This window comes from Semicossyphus pulcher, unplaced genomic scaffold (assembly GCF_022749685.1).
Source record: "Semicossyphus pulcher isolate SPU_LCO1_2020_fin unplaced genomic scaffold, fSemPul1.0.p SCAF_3, whole genome shotgun sequence".
In the NCBI taxonomy this organism is placed as follows: Eukaryota; Metazoa; Chordata; class Actinopteri; order Labriformes; family Labridae; genus Semicossyphus; species Semicossyphus pulcher.
In genome coordinates, this window is record NW_027211704.1 from 12,580,504 (window position 1) to 12,596,307 (window position 15,804).

Sequence of the window (15,804 nt, forward strand, 5' to 3'; positions counted from 1 at the left end):
TAAACTTTATTTAAAATGATCAAAAATCTCTCTCTCCAGGACACCATGCACAGATGAACCAGCAGCACATGATACCTACCAGAAACTTCCAGATGCATCGCATGCCAGCCGATGACATCCAGGATGACTTTGATTGGGACTCCATTGTCTAACCCGTAGACTTCCTTTTGCTAACAGAAAAGGGAGCGAGGAGAGGAGGTGGAAGCCAGAGGAAGCCAGGCTGAGCTGAAAGGCCACAGGAGGAGGAGGAGGAGGAGGAGGAGGGGGAGGAGGAGGCCTCTGTCGGTGGGATGCAGAAGAACATTTGAAAGGCTTCGGACAGAGACAGACTTCAGAGTCCTGACATTTTTACAAAAGCAAAACATAACTAGAAAACGTTACTTTGAAGACAATCATATTTAGTGGGACATGTTAAAGTGATGCTTACGTACTTGTCTAGAGACGAGTAGAACACATTCACGTCTAAACCACACGCTCCTCAGCTCCTCTGCCAGCCCTCTCCCCGTCCCTCGCCAGCAGCCTTCCAAAGTCCGAACCCCTCTCCCCCCCCCGACCCCCCCTCTGCTCCGTAACTGTTATGTGATTTGAGCGACGTGTTCAGCTTGTAATTCTTCTCGTGTTGACATCGGCCTCAGCTGCCTCTTGGATGAGTTAATCTCTCTTTTTTAAAAAACAAACTTATTTTGTTTGATTTAGTTTGTAAGAAACAGGCCGTCTCTGTGAGTGATGTGATGGTGCTCTTTTGGGAGAAAGCCGGCCCCACTGTGGCTGCATGGTAAAGTTAGGTTTACAATAAGTGAGGGTTTGAACAGGGTGTTAAATGTGTAAAAGTAGGCTCGATATAAAACAAACCAAGAGACAAAATGAGAGGGAGATCACAGAAAGTATCATGATCTGTTTTCATAGCCAATCAATGTGATCAGCTCGCTGCACCAGACCAGTTATGGGAGTACAAACCCCCTTTTTCTTCTTTGTTTTCTGTCTCAAGCACTTCAAGACGAGTGAATATGATGCGCGTGAGAAGAAGGTGAAAGCAGGGACGTCTGACATTTTGTGTCCTTTGTTCAACCCAAAGTAAACCGAGGTTTAAGTCCTCTGTGTGCATCCTGTTGGTTAATTGTTGCTTTACCAATCAGAAGCTGTTGTAACAAATTCACATTTTCAAGCAGGTTTTCATGGTAAAGTTCATCAGCTCAGATGAATAACTTGTTGATCATTCAATCATTCAATAACTATAAAAAGAACTTGACTGGTTTAGCTCAGTTGGTAGAGCAGACGCCCCGTTTACAGAGGCTACAGGCCTCTACGCACTAATCGCAGGCTCGACTCCCGGTATGCAGATCATTTGGTGCATGTCATCCCAAACTCTCTACTGCCCACATTTACTGTCTCTCTTCAGGTGTCCTATCTAATAAAGGCAAAAGCCAAAAAAAAAGATCTTTACAAAATAAAAAAAGACATTGATTGATGTATCGGTATGGCCAATATTATCGGCTCATCCTAGTTTATCAGCAAAATATCTGTATTGTCAAATATGTCAGCCAATAAGTAACAAAGATGTCGGTCATGTGTTTAGGATAATTTAGAAACTGTGTTTCTGTTTGTCACCAAAAACCAAAACAAAAGAGCTCTGATGACTTTGAAACTGTTGATGACAATGATTTGGATAAAGTTTCTTTTTGTGAAAAAACACAAAAATAAAATCCCAAAAGACGATATGTCAATATGTGATCTTTTAAAACTATATATTCTTCTTTTAGAAGTGTTGGTGTCGGACTTAACCCAGTATCGGCCGGGCTCTCGTCTGCAAGGAAGTGTTTGTTTTGTTTAAATCAACATCGTTTGGTTTTATTAAAGGTAAAGTCTTTTATTTGGGGAAATATGCTTGTTGCCTTCTTGCAAAGAGTAAGATGGAAAAACTCTAAGCTGTAGCCAGGAAACGGTTAGCTTAGCTTAGCTTCGCACAAAGAGTGGAAACGCAGAGAAGGTGTTGACCTAGCTAAGGAAGCTTAAAACGATATTTCCCAAAATGCCGAGCTGCTCCTTTAAACAATTACATTTCAAATGTATGCAAACCATATCGTAAAGATTTAAACATGAACGTAAAGAAATCATTTAAAAGGTGATAAAAGGAATAAATTAAAAATGTATTAAACAGAAGGCCCACATACGGACTTCCCCAAATGAGAACACTCTCTTGTGAAAGCTTCTTAAACGTCCGATACTTTGATTGATTAATGATCAATAACATATGCATCAGGTGTTGAACTTTCCATTCGAAAAGGCTAAATAATTGTGTTTAACTGTATGATTTGTAAACTGAGTTACATCCATTTTCTGTATCCACCTGTCGTGCGTCAAAGGGAGTGAACGATGCTGCACTCAAGAGTTTATCGTCACATCTGGCGTTTAAATCATGAAGATACGATTCTTTTTTTTTTTACTGCCTGACTGACATTTTGTTGTGGTAGTTCGATAGCGTAAGATTTTGCTGTTATACAATCAGAACAAAATGAGAAATGTGACTCATGATACAATGCATACAGTGTGTGTGTGAGTGTGTTGAACACATGGTGCTTGTGTGTGTTTTTGTTTTATTGTAATTTTAGGGCTATGATTGATTGCTGCAATCATCTCTATGCTTTCTATGAGCACAAAGCAGATGCACACAGTGATTTGAGACAGATGTGTTTCATGTGGGTTTCTCTAAAGCACAGAACAGGGAGATCCACCTGCGCTCTGTGTCCTGTAACGAGTGGCTCCTCAATCAGACCGGTGCTGAACTTCAGAGACACTCTGTCAGAAAAATCACCCTTTGCACACACACACACCTTCTGTTGATCGTAAGAAGCCACTCGCTCCTCATTCACTCACTCACTCACTCACAGTTAGACTATCTGACCCCCGTTAACAACAACAATGATCATTTCTTTCTCCCTTCAATACCACTGACCCGTGTATGGTGCTTTGCATGTATGACATTGTGTGTCCTTGTTTAAAGGAGTAGTGCAACATTTTTGGGGAAATACGCTGATTTGCTTTCATTGTTGCTGCTCATGTCTGCAGCCACAGCCAGCAGCAAGTTAGCTTAAAGTGATAATCATCATAAAGTGATTTTCATGTAAATAAATGTCTGTTAAGTCATCTATCGCTGAACGAGGTAACACAATGGTGATTGAGCCTATGGCCCACTGATGAAAGCCTTTGCATTTGCAGTATTACAGACTGGCTGTCTGTGGCGACTTTAGCGGAAAAAATCACAAGCAAGTAGGCGGAGCTAAGCAGCTGTTTTTCCGGCCTCTGCAAGCGATGCGAGTAAACAGTAATTCAATATGGCTGAACAAACAAAGACAAAGAAAGAAATTTGACGCTCAGATGAAGGCAGAGGGTCTTAAAAAAGAAAGCGACCGTAGCTAACCAACTAGACAACCGGAGCCAACCGTCTGGAAAGTGTGCTCCCACAATTCCTGCCGAAGAGAACGAAACTGAGATCTTCGAGATTACCACTTTAATGACTGAAAACAACAGTTAGCATGGCTCTGTCCGAGAGTAACAAAACCCACCTTAAAGTATCTCTAACACTCACTTTGTGTGTCATTTGTTTATCTGTGTAAAAAAAGCTTCTGTGTAAAAAGGACAATTTTTGCAACATGTCTGTAAAACGAGTTAATTGCTGAGCTTTAGAGGTTTAGGAGTGTTTTGTTACTCTGCAGTCTAATGGTTTCCTCGTTTTTAATCTTCCTGTTAAGCTAATCTTATCTACTGACTGTTATTGAGGCTGTAGATTTATGAAGGTGACATGAGATGAGGTTCTGATCTTCTCCCTCACAGGGAAGCACATGAGTTTATTTCCCCAAACCTGAAGCTGTTCCTTTGAGCAATGCTAACATGTCACAGCTGCGCTGTTCAGCGTCTCATATTTGGGTGACAATCATGAATTCTTTTTTAACGATACTGTAAAAGGCACTTTCAAGTCTCACATAATTGTTTTATTGGATGGTATAGATTTGTGTCTACATTTGAATGCCTAAATAGTTATTTGAAACTAGAACCAGTCCCGTTTTATACTGTAACTCTTTTAAACTGTCCACATCTGAAGGAAGAGTCAAGTCCTCTTCTTTTAACTGATTATACTGCCGTTCATTTTTATATTTTCAGCTGATAGTTTTGTTTTTCTCTCCTGCCATTTAAACCTGTCCACTCCTGCCTTTCTTCTGTGATGTTTTGTCTGTCCTTGCATATCAAACGTCCGCTCTGTGTGGATCATTTTCTTGCCTGTGGATCTTTTACTCGCTTTTAAAGTTTTGTTCAACTGCCAGAATTTCTTAACTAGCGCTCAAACCGAACACAAAGTCAGTTAAGTGACCCGAATCATGACTGTTTCAGGCGAGTGTGGGCCAAAGGACTGCAACAGAAGACGGCAAAAAACAAAGAGCATCAGCGTGTTTTCATTAGGACTCTATGGACCTCCGACAGAGAACATCCTGTGTTGTCCCTGCTTGGTGTGAAGTTGAAGTGTGTCTCCGTTCTTCCAGGTGAAGATTGTTAGCGCACACGAGCTACTATTTAAGCACAGCGGCCCCAACAGGAAAAAGATCTGAGCTAGCGGATGTGGCTATAAGGGAAAAAAAAAGGTGAAGACAATGACTGGATCACAATCACAATTTTACATTACGTCTGTATGTGTGAAGAGTGTGTGTGTGTGTGTTTAAGTTCTTTTATCAAAAGATGATTTGAGTTTTTAATTCAGCTGGACATGAACCTGCCAGAGAGATTACTATCAGTGGGAGAAAAAAAAAGATGAAAAAAAAAAAGCCTTGTTACAATGTGGGAGAGAACTGCCAACAAGTACTGCTGATTGGGGCCTATTTTATTCAGTGCTGGTGTGTTGTTGTGCTTGTACATATATGTCTTTTCAATCATCCCTTTTTTCCTCTTGGGGGTGGGGTATCAAGGCTGGGGGTGGGTCTTATCCATGAAAAGAGAGGAGGTAAAAGAATAGAGTATTTTGTTATTGTCCAATCAGAGGGTGACAGTATGTATATATCTATATTGTATATATGTGATGAAAATGCGTTGGCTTTTTGTGTGACACTACCTTTTACCTGTACTATGGTTCTACATTCAGTGTTTCAGTGTTGATAATATATATTTGGTTTGTGTTTTATTTTTCTGTTTTTTTGATTTTGTCTTTGTCATTTCTTGTATTTTTTTTTTCTCCTCTTCGTCCCTTTTTTTGTTTATTGCACGGTTTATTACTTTCGTTGTCCGATGAGGTGACACAGCTACTCTTTGTATTCGTTTAGTGCTGTAAAATAACTCAAGTGTTATTAGAATTGTCGATACCACCGCCCACCCCACCCCCGTCCCCAATATGCATGAATGGCACTTAAAGAAATAAAATATGGTAACTTCACTGTGGATTAATGTGCTGTTTGAGCTTTGTTCCTGAAGCTGTGTGTCAATGTTACAGGGCAGGATACTGCTGTTAATATGACATCATCATCAGTACATGTAGTGGTTGTTCAAAACCAGAGTTAACCAGGGACTTAAAAATCACATATCTGTCATTAAATGAGCAACTTCTCTGAATGAAAGAATATCAATTAACACATACAATACATATTAAGACAAATAAATGTTCACACTAAAAAGGGCTTCACACAACAGCCCAAATTATACGCTTATTAAACTTGACAAACGCTCACTTATTAAAACATACTGACATCCATATTCAGGCACTTCTTAAAGGATACAGTGTGTAAATAATTATTAGTAGTAGTATTTTCTGATTTCGCCCAGTTTTCTGACTCGTCTTTGTGCTGTATAAAAAAAAGATTCTTTTTTTGTTTTTGCCATTTTGCCTTTATTCGATAGGACAGCTGAAGACAGACAAGGAGAAGAGAGTGGGGGGTGACATCCCGCAAAAGGCCCGGGGCGAGAGTGGAGCCTGCGGCCGCTGCATCTGTGTCTGTAGTCTGGGAGCGCCTGCTCTACCCACTGAGCTAAACCTGCGTCCCCCAACCAAAAGACTTTGATATAATTTGCCAGAGCTCTTCTAGAACAGAAAGACAGTTAGACCTATAAGATATCATCTTCAATGTAACCATGATAGAATAATTATTTCGAAGCAGTTAGGACGGTTAACTGCGAATAATATCACCTATAATATTCCATATACCCATCGCTAACAAGGACACTTCCTACCATTCAGGTCACCCTGATATCTGTAATGAATGAAATCCTTGGAGCCTCGACTACAATTAGTTTCCTTATTAATTAATCTTATGGTTTATTTAACCATTAATTTTTCAGTCTATGATGTTAAATGTGAATAAGCTCATCACTGCTCTCCCTACATCCAGCCAACAGTCAAAATCCCAAGGGAGATTTTCCTTTTCCTAAATGACAAAGAAAAGCAGCAAATCTTTACAATCAAACAGCGATAACAAGCAATTAAAAAAATGTGGCTTAAAAAAAGAAAAACATTTATTTGATCCACTAATCAGTGCACTAAATAATTGTTGCAGTTCTAGTGCAAACAACTTGATTCAGTATAAATGCAGTAGAACATGCTGCATAAAGTGATGCAGTGCATTTCTTCATAGAGTTAATGTTTCAAGCTGTTTTAAATGTGAGCACTAAATGATGTACCCATTCTAAAAACTGAACCATATGTTTCTTAATATGTTTGTAAATATACCACATAAATATCACATACTGGACAAGACGGCCATCTGGGGCACATAGTTTACAGAGCCAACATCTTTATTATAAATAAGAGAAATAAACTAAACATGGTGATTTTTTTACATCTTAGAAAAAAGGAGTTAAACTCCAGAAAATCAGATTGAATGATCTTCTTGCTCACTGCACTGGGGAAAGAAAAAGGCACCAAAAATAGGTATCTCTTTTAACCAAGCTTTATAAGCAGCAGTCATAGCCCTTATCTGTTGATTCAGGAGCAGCTGGTATAGTCCTGCAGAAGAAGTCCATATGATCCCACAGTACGTTTCTCTTTTTACCCACCCAGCCCTGGATGCACCCTCCCAGTGCTTCCATATGTTGTGTCCCTTCAACATGTGTCCACACTGACACCTTACACGTGTGCTCCGGCCCTGTGGGATATACATTCACAGTAGGGGCACCGCTCTGACTGCCACATTGGAGACATTGAAAGTCGTTTGGCGCTGATGAGAGGGCTCTGAGCTGACGGACATCATGTTCAAAACGTCCTCTCTGCTGCTGCTGACCCTGCTCCTGAATATTCAGCTATGCTCACCAGCACCAATACGTAAGCTATCTGTTTCTTCTTAAACACTGTTGATCATTTTTAAAAGAAACACCTCTATGGCCTCTAATCTATGATTTCTGGTGAAAGAATTTACTGTTATATTTCTCAGTCGTTTTATCATCACCGCATGTGACAATTTTAAACTTGATTGATTGATATGAAAATGAATCACAAGCTTTCTTTCAAGTTAAAATAAAATAGGCTTAACAGAGCAATAGTATATTAATAAAATATTCATATGTATTCAAATTTTGTTGAATATTTTATAGAAATGTTAAATACTGTTCAGTCAAATCTCAAAGAGTCACTTTAATTACATTCATTTATCAATTTAATTCTTATTCATTATCTTCTCAGTTGTTATTACTAAGCCAACGGCTTGTTCAAGCTACAGTTTATGAGTATGCATGAATACGAATGTGCATTTAAGAGGATTTGAATGCAACAGTACACAGACTGTGCTGAAGTCAGAAGTATGTTAGAGAAGTACATAAATGTGTCTTTTAACAAAGTCAACCTGTGTTCGGTGTTACATAACAGGTTCATTGTGAGTCAGCAGAATCTAAGACAGGAAAAAGCAAAAATACTGCTTAAGGTGTTTTAAGCTTTGAATAATAAAAATATGCATTCAGTTTGGAAACTGACTCAGTCACCCAGGTACATCCAGCGTAATACTCCTGTGCCTGAATGTTCGGATGTTAGTAACAACCGAACTTAAAATACTTTCATGGCCTGTTCAATGACACACCTACTCCTGTTAGCAAACTACCCGCTGAGACGTTTGAACTAAAGTTGGATCTCTGAACATCCTCCGTGTTTGTGTCATGTCACCGGGGATCTTGTTAACTGTTACATAATGGGCCGTCGTCATATTTGATGCCATTTTCAGAGATATCGTGTGTTGTATGGTTATAATGAGGGGCCTCCTGTTCAGATTAATGTTAGCTCTTATAATCAGCACTAACATATAAGATACTCAGAAGATATATTCGTACCTTTTTATCAATATAAAAGAAAGCTTAACTGAGTACGACTAAACTACTCCATGTAAAATTAACAATTTAATTCAAATATAGATATTTATTAAAACAGATTTTACGTAAATAAGTCTTTCTTTGACTAACTCGTGATGGATATAACTTTGATGAAGTTATCGCTAAATCATTCAATTTTATTGCAGCTGCCAAAGTCGTTCAGTCATCAGGTGCTGCCAAAGACCCGGGTCGACGCATACGGGTAACTGAGGAGAGGGGTCCTGTTAGGAAGAAGGTGAAAATCATTCCAGTTGTTGCAGTGAAAGCAGCTCCATCGCCTGAGGAGTCACCCGCTGCAGAAGACATTCCTGTTATTGCAAAACCACCAGAACCAGTTATTCAAGATCAGGTTTCTAATGAATCTGAAGAAGCTGTAGCTCAGGAATCAGCCCCTCAGGAGCCTCTGGCTGCGGTTCCACAAGAATCCCCAGAGGCGGAAACTGTCCCTGTAGACACTGCCTTAGCAGAGGAATCCCCAGGTGAAACTTCAGAACAGCATGATGTGGAGGATCCAGCTCCAGAAGCACCAGTCCCAGTCCTGCTGTTAGAAACTTCTGAAGAGGAGGCTCCAGAGGAAAATGCAGAAGAAGATCTTGCTGTTGCTGTAGATGGTCCTGATGAAAATGCATCCCCAGAACAGCAAGGTCCGGAGGATCCAGTTTCAAAGGCACAGGTCCCAGTTGTTAATTTGGAGGCTTCAGAAGAGGACGCTGCAAAGGAAAATGCAGAAGAAGAACCTGCTGTTGCTGTAGAGAGTGCTGTAGAGAACCCATCCCCAGAACAGCATGGTCTGGATGATCCAGCTCCAGAAGTACCAATCCCTGTTATTCTCGAAGAGGCTTCAGAAGATTCTAAGGAAAATACTGAAGTAGAAGAGGAACCTCTTCCTGTCACAGAAGAAGAGGAATCTGTTGTCCTCGTCTCTGCAGGACTTGAGACAGAGGAGGCAGATCAAGAGGAACCTGCTGCAGAGGAAACAGCACCAGAAGAGTCAGTTGTTATTGTTCCTTTGGATCCTGCTGAAGAGGAACAAGTGGAAGAACAAGTTGAAGAAGAATCAATCCTTGCTGAGGTAGAAGAAGCAGAAGAGTCAGTTGTTATTGTTCCTTTGGATCCTGCTGAAGAGGAACAAGTGGAAGAACAAGATGAAGAAGAATCAATCCTTGCTGAGGTAGAAGAAACCGAAGAGTCAGTTGTTATTGTTCCTTTGGATCCTGCTGAAGAGGAACAAGATGAAGAAGAATCAATCCTTGCTGAGGTAGAAGAAACCGAAGAGTCAGTTGTTATTGTTCCTTTGGATCCTGCTGAAGAGGAACAAGTGGAAGAACAAGATGAAGAAGAATCAATCCTTGCTGAGGTAGAAGAGGCAACACCAGAAGAGTCAGTTGTTACTGTTCCTTTGGATCCTGCTGAAGAGGAACAAGTGGAAGAACAAGATGAAGAAGAATCAATCCTTGCTGAGGTAGAAGAAGCAGCACCAGAAGAGTCAATCCCAGAAGAACCGGCTTTGATTGTTCCTGTGGAACCTGATGAAGAGGAGCTGGATCAGGAGGAACAAGAAGAAATAGTCCCTCTTGTTTCTTCAGAAACAGAAGAAGAGGAAGCACCAGAAGACTATGCTGAAGAAGAAGAAGAAGAAGAGGCTGTTGTTCCAGTTGTCCTGGAAGAAAATGCTGAAGTGGACCCTGCTACCGATGAAGAACCTCTTCCCAGTACTTTAGATGAAGAGGAATCTGTCGCCCTCCTTCCTGCAGAGCTTGAGACCGAAGATGAGGATCAAGTGGAACCTGTCGAGGACACAGCACCACAAGAGTCAGACCCAGAAGATTCAATTGTCATTGTTCCTTTGGATTCAGCTGAAGAGCTACCAGAGCAGGAAGAAGAAATCGAAGAAGAATCAATCTCCATAGTCTCACCAGAGGAACTAGATGAAGAAGTTCTAGAGGAATATACAGAAGAAGATGCTGCAGTGGTGCCTGTCCCAATTGTCCCAGAAGAAGATATCGAAGAGGACCTGGCTACTAACGAAGAAATTCTTCCCATTGCGCCGGAAGATGACGAATCTGTTGTACTTGTCCATGCAGAGCTTGACTCAGTAGAGGAGGGGGCGGGTGAGGAAACAGCATCAGAGAAACCTGTTGTCATTGTTCTCGAGGAACCTACTGATGAGGAACCAGCTCCAGAAGACCCAGTCCTTGTCATACCCCTTGAAGAGGATGTTCCAGAGGAAGAAGATGTCGAATCATATCTTCTCCCAGAAGAAGAAGAAGAAGAAGAAGAAGACACAGGTCCTCAAGAGACTGAGCCAGACGACAGTGATGCAGAGGTACTTGTCATATCTGTTAATGAGAGCTCATCTGTGAATGAGACCATAGAACATGCCCTGGATCCACTTGAGGAAGTCCCGGTAGGGGTAACACAGGTTCTGGTTGAAACAGACAACGCAACTGAATCCCCAATTGAACTTGTAACAGCTAGTGCCCCGGCTGTCAATGATACACAGGAAGACATCTTTCCATCTACTCTTGACGGTGTAAATGGCACCAGCATCGAGAGACTCGGTGAAGACTTAAGAGCCGCGGCTATATCGACAGAAGAAGAACCTGTAGGTAAGAATCAAACACTCAGCTATTTTCAAAAGCTTTGTTTTGATTAGGGCCTCACTACCAATTTAATACTCGTCTTTAATAACCTGAAAAGTGTTCTTGTACTAGATCAAAAATTCCAGCGTGTAATTATTACCAATTATTGTGAAATTTTAAATATTGAGTAAGAAGAAGGCTCAACTAATCCCCGGGGCACAAAGAGTGCTGTGAGGACACGTTTAAGTCCGCCTAAGAGCTCACAGTGTGAAGAGAAAATATTGCTGGATGTAACAATTATGAGCGTTGATTTCACTAATGACCGTTTTGGTGTTCCAGCTCTGGTGAACAGAGGGACAGTGCTCGGGGCAGCTTTCTTCACACTGATGTCTTTTATCATTTTTGGATTTGTTTGGATGACTGTATCCAAGAAATTACGCTGAATGCAAGTAAGTACAACATCCCCGATACCAGCTAGTGTGATCCATACTAAACTTTGAAGTATTAAAGCCACTGGAAACCCAAATCCACACTGGATTCTAACTAAGCATTATAAGGGCTTATATACATAATATTAAGCATCTAAATAGTAACAGAAATTAGTGTCAAGCTTCTCAGCTAACGTTGCATGTGTAAGCTAACTGCTAACTATGATATGGATATCAAACCATTTAGTGACTAACTAAATATTTTCAGATGGCGGGGCTCACGCTTCCTCTGCTCATTGTGACTCAAACGACTCAAACGTACTGTTTAGGGCTGCACTACACAGATTGATTGGTTTCCTTTAAACTAGGTTTTCTAACATTGGCACTTACCATTATTTCTCCTGTTTTAGGGTTCTGAAGTAAATTAATTCATAAATGGATGAGCTGTTGGATGTCATACGACTGGAGTGTTGAACACTCGGTGTCTCTGCAATGGATCTTTGCTTAAGAAGAACCCACTGAAGGAAATGATCTGGTTACTTTAAGGTTTGGCTTGCAAGAAAGCTAAAAGGAAACCAGAGATGGAAGGGGTATTAAGATCTTCTACTTCAGTAAAAGCAGGAATTCCTCACCTTAAAAAAAGCATTTTACACACGTTGAAATATGTAAGTATCATCAGCAAATATACTTTAATTATCAAAAGAAACAATGTTAGTTTGCCTGCAGAATTGATCCTAAAGCATTAATGTGGTGGCAGGATATTCTTGTCGGTTGAGGAGGAGATAATTTGCCTTCTTTATATACTTTTGGGTAAATTTAAGGCGCTCTGTGGACTTTTCTAATAAACATTTAGAGCTTCTCACCAAATTGTGTTAACCCCCGAGGTCTAACAAATGTGACTGCATTTCCTTCTTGTAGAGTCAATTTTATTTATATTTTGAACATGCTTTTTGTAATCTTCTTCACAGCCTTTGCTTGCACTTATCTACTCTTTTAGGAGTGTTACTAACACCGACGACAATTGTAGAAACATTGCTCCATAGCGCTACTAGTGGTCAAAGGCTCCACAGTGGGCCTTTAATCTATAGCAATGCGTTTGTGTAAAAAAACTTAATCTTAAAATACAATATTGCTACATTATTGTAGCATGATACTCAAGTGAAGTACTTTTAAATTGTGCTTAAGTTAACTTTTAACCTGTGATATTAATACTGTGAGTTAACGTCATGTAAACTGTGGAAGTAGATGAATATCTATATGAGAACTTGCAAGTATAAATGTGTAACAGTGGTTTATGATAAATGTGGGCATGTGACAAGCTAAACAAAAGGTAGTCATGCTCTGTAAAATGTATATTTGATGTAAGCGTTTATGAATGTTCATGATCTTGTTTGGACTGAAATTGATGGATGATGAAAACATGTAACTGTATTTGTATTTTTGGTCTTTTAGTTTCTTGTGGTTGATCAATATAATATTGTGCAACCTTCTATATCACAAGGTGTTCTTAAAGTACATTACGTACATTTCCATTGGCCTCCTGGCTCGTACATATAGTACAGTCCACATGCATGGAAAAGCACACTCCTCATACATGGTGTTTAAGAGCCGAGCGAACTATCACTTTCCCTGTCCTGTCATGCAGCATGAGACGCAGAGTTCTCCTATATCAACCACACTTTGGCATGCTGCTGCACCAGCTATATGTCCACGGCTCATCCTGCTCACAGGACATATTTTTAGGATGGTGAAGGGGAACATGGTGTTCCACATGAAGGCTTTAAGATCTGTACTCATGAACAGTATCCTATTGTAATTGCTGTATGCTTAAACTGCACTTGTTGTAAAGAGCTTGTATACAATAAATACAGAGGTACAAGAGCCGGGAGTAAAGACTCAATTAAACTAATTTTAAAGACAGATTTATAGCAATTACTATGGACGTAACATACTCTGGAAGTCACACAAGGCAGTCATCACACACTACTAAAATAGCTGGTAAAACTTCATACACGAAATATATCATGGCTACAGTATATTTAGTGTACTCAATATTACATGATGGCTCAGCGCCTCTTTTGTGTATAGGAGCAAGCAAGAATATTATTGATCTTTAAAGAAATCTAAGAGCCATCCAGTATGTGTTTTCTTTAGATTTCTCCAACTGACATGTTGTATAATTTACAGTGTGGGGTACGTTTCTCTGTGAGAACCTGGAGGAAATGTCATAAATGTCAGATGATCTTTGTGGTTCGACAGCACCTAAATGCCTGATGTATTTATCCATTTTTAATATTGTTGTGAAATGTGATGCACTTTTGATACTTCTTTTCAGATCATAATATCCACCTTACATAAAAAGTGCATCCACATTCGCTCAGGGAGAACATCTCCCTCATATTTGTGGAATCTAAATATTCCTGTTGTATTTAAAGACGGGGTATTATGCTGTTTCACATTTTAAGACGTATAATGTTACAATGTTGGATGTCCAAACTAAACGTGGGTGAAACTTCAGATCTGTAGGTAAAAGTATGTTGGAGTAATCCCCAGGCTTCTCAGCTCAGTCTGCAGGCTGCTGTGAATGTCATGTTTCACACAGTTTTTTACACACTGCACTTTGTGACGTCACAAAGTGAGGCCTCGGCAGGCTTTGGAGAGCTGGCCACTCAGAAGAAAGCGGGCTTGTTGGGGGTTTCTTAAAGGGACAGAGCTAACTGAGTCGAGTTTTTTTAACTGTAAATTATGCTAAGTTACTCCACAGGTATCACAGAGTAAAATATGACGGTTGAAATTAGCATAATACCCCCCTTTAAAGGATTAGGTTATATAGGTTTACTATTTTAAGGTATCTACTGGAACAGCCTTTTCTTGCTGTAATCGCTGCTCCTGTTTAAACTGGCCGTTAACAAATTTATTCCTAAATCTCTTCCAGTGTAAGTGATGAGGGCCAAAATCTACAGCACTACTTTTGTTCAAGAATGTCTTCCAAAGTTTATCAGAGGCTCATGTCAGGCTGCTGCCATGAAAATTTGGCAAATCAAATGAGCAGTTCTATTTTTAAAGTACAAAATCCCCTCTTTTTGTTACAACCCTGTTACGCTGCAGCTCAGAGTGTCCTTCTGTAATGAATAAACTGTAACTTAACGCACAATACCAATGTGATATGTCAGAGTTAGAGCACTGAAGGCTGACAAAACTAACAAATACACTTTGGGATACATTTGTGCTCAAAACCAAGGACAGTAGATTTGATCCCCCATCGCTCACACAGAAAATGCATGAGCAATGAAGCTTCAAACGGCTGGTATAAACAGGATGAACGATTTGTTCCGATGTTCATACTTGTTCGCTTTTGCTTAAGGACTTAAAACTATTTCAAACATGGCCCAATTTCCTCAAGAACACTAGTAGTTAATCGACATCCTCATGGGAGAGATGTTAGCTCACACTGAAAACAGTGTTACAGCTGTCGGCCTGATGGACATGTGAAGGTCATCAGGGTGGAGGAATTTGGTGTTGCTTGGAGTCAGGGTGAACGCTTGTGAAAATGGGGGCAGTAACAGGACATCTGGTGGAGAGATGCTTTGAGCACTGAGGTTACAGAGATTAAAGAGGAAGATGACTGGTCCAATGTGATTCCTCGTGTGTAAAAGCATTGTGGGAATATTTTAAATGAATACAAAACTCATTCGTGTATGCGTCCTGTCCAACCTCGCTTCTCCAGATACTGGCTTTATCCTGAGGAGGACTCGATCTGTTTCTGGTAGCACAGCAGCATCTAGTGGCCGCAGACTCTACCTGTAAATACGAGAACAGTAATGGTTACCTTGCCTGCCCTCTGAGAACCAATATGACTAACACATGTGGGAATCGAAGTTACGACACATCCAAACAGGATCTGTTTTCTAGAGAAGCTTAAATAGGTTTCAACGTGAGTTTCTGTTGAGACTCGGTCTGTTGGACATGATGTGAATATAAATGGTGAGAATATAGAAATGAACTGTTTCTTTCATGGCAGCTTAATGGGACAAAGGACTTTAACTCATCAGGTATTTAATTAACCAAAGGCATTCCTGTCCGGTTCTTTAACAGGTCTTACATCTATATATAAACCACTCAAAAGATTAGGAACACATTGTTTTCAATGGCACTGGTCTAAGTTAGATTTTGTGAAGTTACTTGTTTTCTGCATGGATTCTAATTGTTGAATGTCTCCTGTCTTACATTAAAAAAATATAACCATGCTCTTTGTTATTGTGGCCATCTCATGTGGATTATAACAACAATTTTAGCTCCCAAAAATAGCTTCCAGTTCATTAGATACACCTACTGATTCAAGAGTGTATTTATTTTGGATGATGTAGTTTGTAGTGCTGCTGAACTGTATTGTGACACTATTATTGTATCCACCACATTTACATCAGTCAAGGCTAAATAACAGAAACATCACTCTATATAGTGCA

General features: G+C 40.0%; 2 protein-coding genes across 2 annotated transcripts in view; both read left to right on the top strand.

Annotated features, from left to right (window-relative positions):
• foxj3 (forkhead box J3) overlaps positions 1-5,416 on the top strand; it is a 79,059-nt gene extending 73,643 nt beyond the window's left edge. Inside the window, exon 12 of the mRNA XM_069678186.1 lies at positions 40-5,416. Within this exon, the coding sequence (XP_069534287.1) occupies positions 40-152 (113 nt within the window). The 3' untranslated portion in view covers positions 153-5,416. The remainder of the gene's footprint in view (positions 1-39) is intronic.
• On the top strand, positions 3,534-11,756 carry LOC138606058 (fibrous sheath CABYR-binding protein-like). Its single transcript, XM_069678519.1, has 3 exons — positions 3,534-3,549; positions 8,475-10,937; positions 11,749-11,756. Exons 1-3 carry the CDS (start codon positions 3,534-3,536, stop codon positions 11,754-11,756), a joined length of 2,487 nt encoding a protein of 828 aa, XP_069534620.1.
• The last annotated feature ends 4,048 nt before the right edge of the window (positions 11,757-15,804 follow it).